This window comes from Vanellus vanellus (assembly GCF_965231255.1).
Source record: "Vanellus vanellus genome assembly, chromosome: 3".
NCBI classification, from domain to species: Eukaryota; Metazoa; Chordata; class Aves; order Charadriiformes; family Charadriidae; genus Vanellus; species Vanellus vanellus.
The window spans coordinates 13632609-13638608 of NC_138907.1; the positions used below are offsets into that span (position 1 = coordinate 13632609).

General features: G+C 41.5%; 1 protein-coding gene across 1 annotated transcript in view; it reads left to right on the plus strand.

The window, feature by feature from the left end:
• Positions 1-4902, plus strand: part of LOC309669527 (aprataxin and PNK-like factor) — a gene marked incomplete at both ends in the record, with an annotated part of 30950 nt that extends 26048 nt beyond the window's left edge. Inside the window, 2 exon segments of the mRNA XM_082480229.1 lie at positions 4699-4810; positions 4812-4902. Coding sequence (XP_082336355.1) covers positions 4699-4810; positions 4812-4902 — 203 coding nt within the window.
• Between the last annotated feature and the right edge of the window lie 1098 nt (positions 4903-6000).

Sequence of the window (6000 nt, forward strand, 5' to 3'; positions counted from 1 at the left end):
GGATCTGCCAATCGAGCTGGCCCTGCCCAATCAAAACTTCCACGTACAGTAGAAGGGGATAAAGTCCCTGTAGTGCATATGAAGAATATGTTAGGAAAGACAGTCTGGGTTAGCCCTGCCTCAGGCAAAGGCAAACCCATCCGTGGGATTGCTTTTGCACAAGGACCCGGGTGCACTTGGTGGGTGATGCGAGAGGATGGGGAGGTCCGATGTGTACCTTATGGGGATTTGATTTTGGGTGAGAATAGGCAGTGAATAATTTTATGATGTAATAAGAACTGATCTCAGTATCTGGCGCCCAGCAATTTTCCTTGAGATCGACATCTTCAACCTGTGGACCGTGGGCATGGACTGTATTGCATTCCCCAGTCACGAGCTTCAAATACAGCACCCACCAGTTCAGCACTACACATCATCTTATGTGCCCTGAGAGACTGTTCTCACTGCTGGAGCCTACCGTCATGGACTACGTGAGCTTAATGGACATTTTTTAAGGGATGGCTCATAGACTATGGGAACTGAAAGATCTGTGCATGACATAGATGGTATGGAATAAGGGGTGGATAATGTCCTGGTTCCGGCAAGGATGGGGTTAATTTCCAAGGAGCCGGCAGGGGAGGCACGTATTCCATACCACGTGACCCATGCCCCGATATAAAAGGAGCTAGCCGGGGCGGGGGAGTCAGTCGCCACTCGGGGGCGGGTCGCGGCGGTGCGGGTCCGGTTGGTGCGCTTCGCAGCGGTACTGTAATCACGTTCTTGTATTTCTTTACCGGTGTTATTGTTTTTCTTTCTTTCTTTTTCCCTTTGTCTGTTCTGCTAAATTATAATATTTCAACCCACGAGTTTTGCCCTTTTCTGCTGATTTTTCCCACGGCTGTGGGAGTCGTGCGAGTGGCTGCGTGGTTCTCTGTTGCTGGCTGAGGCCAAACCACGACACATCCACAACTAGTTAAGGTTGCCCTGTAAAGACTGATTGCTCTTGAAACATCGAGATATTCCTTCTGCATTGCACTGACCTTTAAATAACTTCTGAGTGATGTCTGTGCATGTGCTGGTGAGCTTTCCTTATACTTACTATGAGGTATCGATGTTTCAGGTAAGATACTGCCTTGTTAGGACTAAAGTGTAGAAGAAGGTTAATGCCTTTGAATTAGGGGCAGCTTTCACTGTAAACCACATGTGTATCTTTCTTACTTTAGTTTCTAGTTGTCAGTGAGGATTATGTTAGTAGCACAGGCAAGCTGTCGTCTCTCTTGAGAGTGTAAATTTTAATACTGTGTATGAATATCTCCTCCATTTACCAGTGGCACACCTTGTTTGCTTTGCTGCTGCCAAGAGTGTTAACCTACATGTTGTGGGTGCACAGACTCCAGTTTTAAATATCCTTTGGGTCTGTTTCCAGGCTTCTTTTGTGTCTCAGCATCCACATGTGAAGCTTCCTATTTTTTCTAAAATAATTTAAAAGTGAGCTTTAAAGAGCAGTCTGAAAATCCAATGATGTGGTGTCTTCACTTTCGCTAGTCTAAAGAAGGCATGAGGATGTGGGACTGCTGCATCTCAAGTGGGAGCGGGAACTGGCTTATCTTCCTTGAGATCACCAAGGTGTGGCTGGGCATTTCCTAAAGAAATCCTCAAAATAGATCTACCTTCTAGAGAAAATACATAGAAGTGGAAATAGGTGTAGTTAGTTTTCTAGGCAAAGTGTTTTGGCCTCTGTTTCTTTTGGGGGGGATGCAAGAGGATGCTTTTATACTTTCTGCTGAGAAATTTCTTTCCCATCCCATTTCCTTATCACGTATGCTTGCACTTTTGCTATCACTGAATGCTCTATGTGGTTGTATATGTGCACTATTGTATTCTGAAGCATATATTTGTTACCTGCCTGTTTTGCCGCATCCCATGATGCAAGTACCAGCCCTGTCTTGGTCACTGCTTCCTTGTAGAAATGTGTATTACAGCGTGGTGAGAATTGTTAGCAGCGTTGTAAAAGCAGTGAGGTGTTAAGATTTCATAATGAAGGAAGCTGAACTGTGCGCATATCTAAAGTCCTTCCTACTCTAAATCTAAATCTTGAAGGTTTTAAACTGTAGCTGTGCCTTTCACAGGAATACCTTGTTTACCCGAATGGTAGGTCCTGTGTGTACAGTTCATGGCATGTGGTCAGCCAAGCGTGACTATGGATGGAAAAGCGCTTCTCTTGTAAGCATATAAAACTTTACCACAGAAGTGAAATTCAGTGTATCAAATTCAACTCCTATTATTAAGAACGAACCAGGGAAGAACTGATACTCCATGCACAGGGAAAAGAAGGGAGTTCATTAATTAAAGTGCTGTTCATATTTCCTGCTTTTTATTATTATTTTTTTTCAACATCTTGTTGACTGGCTTGCTTAGCTCTCTTGAGGACAAAGCTTGTAAAAGGTTGGGCTTATCCAGTTCACGTCTGAGGCAGTCACACGGAGCCCTGCAAGGTCAGTCACACAGTCAGGGCTTTATTAACCTTTATTTCGTGCCATTTGGCACAACTGCATTGTCAAGCACAGCAGGATTAATTTCTGTACAAATGTATTTAAACTCCACCAGCCAAGAAAAGAAGGATACCATCTACATGACATTTGACATGTTTAGTTTTTAACATTTTTAGTCTAATTGCTACCAGAGGGATTGCAGATTGCCTGTAGAGAATGTGGTCTATGTTTGGAGAAGTAATCTAAGGCGAATTGCTGGGGGAATAGTTGCAATGGAGGAAGAAAAAAAAAAAAAAAACCACCAAGGAAAAAAAGGTTAGAGTTATGCTGTCATTAAATTGTCACTACTGAATGATGTCATAACGTTGCTGCTACCTAGGTGAATGACCTGTTGGGGCTATGGACTATGCAGGATTGTCCTACATGTTTCTTTGTAGGTTTTTCTAGCAAGCTAATCAGCTCACTTCCAAATATTACTCTTTGAAAAGGGTTGTCAGCAAGCCTTTTCTCTCCACATGGAGTGGATACTTTCAGAGAAAGATTCAAGGTCATCTTTATAAATACGGTGAGGGAAAAGGCAGAATTGTGCTTAATGAGCAGCTTTAGGGGCTGTGGGGCTGAATTAAACTGTAGTGGAAAGAGGTGGAGTGGGAAGACATGGAAGGAAGTGCATCATTCACTGCTGAAATCTAAATGTATGGGGAGGAAAACCATAGTATGCTCCTCATACATTTGTAGGAAAAATAGGGAAGTAATCAGTATTTTGCCAGAATTCCTACTTCTGTTGTAAAACACCACCCACGGTGGTGTGAAAGTGAAGAAGGGCTTTTATTTGCTAAGCAGGTCTTGGGCTTATTATTCTCATAAGCTTAGTCTGAGGAGAGGGATTTTGTTCTTACTGTAGTATTTAGCATCTTTGTTTTCACCTCTCCCCTCTAAGACATAACTCATTCTGCAGGGGCTATAGTCGGTGATTCTGATAAGAAATTCTGCTGGTATGGGTAAACATGGGCGTGATTAATTTCCTCTGAAGTCTGGTAAACAATAAACTAGAAAGCAGAAAAGTGGATTCCAGCTCAAATTCAGAGTTGGCATTTTCAGGATTTTCTGCTAGGTGGTGCACAGTCGGTCCTTCAAAGACTATAGATCGCTAGCCATGGGATATTTCTCAGTTGTATTATTGGCTGTCACACATGGCTGACATTATTCTAGGAGGTCAGTTAGTGCCCCTGTAGCACAGTTCACCCATAAAATTGTGTGTCTTTGAGAAATTTGACTAATGCTGTAAATGCTTTTGAAAACCTTGGGTGAGAGTTGCTATAGAGTGCAAAACGTTAATCATACCATAAGATAATGCTGGAATAGTAACATTCCCACGAGCAGAAAAATGTAACTGATGGAGGATGTGATTTGACTACAAAAGGTACTGGTGTTCTTGTTTGTTCACCACACGCATAGCTTCATAGCTTGAATGCCTGGAGCTCTGACCTGAGGTTGCAAGAAGTTGCTAAGAAGTGCTTATGGTTAATAGAAATGTTGATGATTTGGTCTAGGGTCTGTAGCTCAGAAAAAAATACGTGTTGTTAGTTTCATATGAAAGATGAGAAGAACTGCTGAACAGATAAATTATCTGTACGAAATAATGGACAGGTTATCTCTAGGTGAGATAAGAATGCAAAAATTGGAGGCTAGGAAGAAGAGGAATGAACATGGATTTACTCAGAGGTATGGCTTAAGGGCAGAACAACACTTGATGGGAATATTAACAGACTGTGGCTAGTTAGGAATTGTGGACATGTAAGAAAAAGGGAGATAGCGTAGGCTTGTAGAGCAAGCATTACGCGCATCTGCCAAAATCACAGAGCAGTAGAAATAAATTTGTTAAAGGTTCACAGCTACTGATAAATAAAAGGAAAAGGCAGTGCTGCCATGGCAGCAGCATTGTATAGCCACTACCATGTCAGATAGATAAGGCTTCTTCAGACAGCAGAATTATCCTGCCTCTGGGAATTGGTTTAAATGTGCCAACATATTCAAGCAATTAAAAGAACACTGCAAAACAAGCTGTCTTAAAAAAGTTTAGGAACGTGCTGCAAACAGCAACCATTTCTTGTAAGCAGAGGTTTCCGAGTCTGATTCCTGCCAATAGAGAGTATTGTGAAATACCATGAAAGTACTTTAGTTCTGGGTATATGACTCCTGAATATATGACATTTTGTCCCTACAGGAAGAAGGACTGTGGAGCAAGACGGTGCCAATGATGATGAGCCAAATGAATATGACCTTAACGACAGCTTTATAGATGATGAGGAAGAGGAGTGCGACCCTACTGATGAAGACTGACTGGGAACCAAGTTCAGAAGACAAGGATAACAAAGATGTTGAAACACTTTTGCAAGAAGCACATACGTTCATTAAGACCAAAAAGTAGCTGCATGGAGCAACAATATGAATGTCTGATCTGGTTGCGCTAAAACATGGATGCACAAGGAGAGGAGTTTCTTGGAAAACTGTTTTTTCCTCAGTGATGTAAGGCACTACAGGAAGATTTTAATGGGGACGAGGGGATTCAACAATGTCTTTCTTGTCCATATGTATTATTTTGGTACGTTGGTTGGTTGGGTTTTTTTTGTTTCATTAGTGGTGGAGCCAGAAGACTGAGCTCTGAGTTTTTTGGGGGTTTTAGTTTTTTTTTTTTTTTTTTTTTTTCTCATTCTTGCTTTTGAAACACCACTGGTATCTCAGAGTTTGAAATACAATTTTAAAGGTTGATAACGTTTCATCTTCCTGTGCTTGAAAGAAATATTGGCATTAGGAAAGCCTTTTGTTTTGCTGAAACACAATATATACTGTATTGAATGAAGAGGAGTTATACTTCCCAGTTGCAGTATCGCTGACTAATTCTTGGCCATTGCTGGGGAATCTGTCTAAACAATTTTTTAATGTTCTTCTGAGTTAGGGCAGACTTAAACTTCATTAGTCTGCTACTAGCTTTCCTTTTAGGTGTCATTTGTTTGATTCTCTTGATGTACAGTAGTTAAATACAGGTTGTCTAAATCACTTGAGAGGAGTATCTCAGTGTATCAAGCCACTTGGTTGCCTCAACAATTATGGTGTCTTTGTGGTAATTACAGTAGTACCTCTTTCCATGCCTGTACACCACTGGAATTGTGTTCAGTTCACAATAAAGCTGAAGTCTTGATGACTGTATTTTTGCACAATTAAACTTGTAACATAGTGTGGGAAAAACTTGTAACTGCATCTCTGTGATTTCTAAAGACTTTGTTGGAAGATCTTGCCTTCAATGTGTTCACAACTTGCCTGAGCTTTTAAGGAAGAAAAGGGAAAAAGTTTTTGTATGTTTCGGGACAGATGACTGGAGTATTGTGCATTGGGCACTTTTTTGGACACAGTCCTGAAATTCAGCAGGGGAAGCATTGTGTGGCCCTGGTTCCCCTGTGAACATTGCCCTATCGTGGCTGAAAACAGACATCCAAATACACTCAGGCTTTTCAGGTGGGTGGTAAAC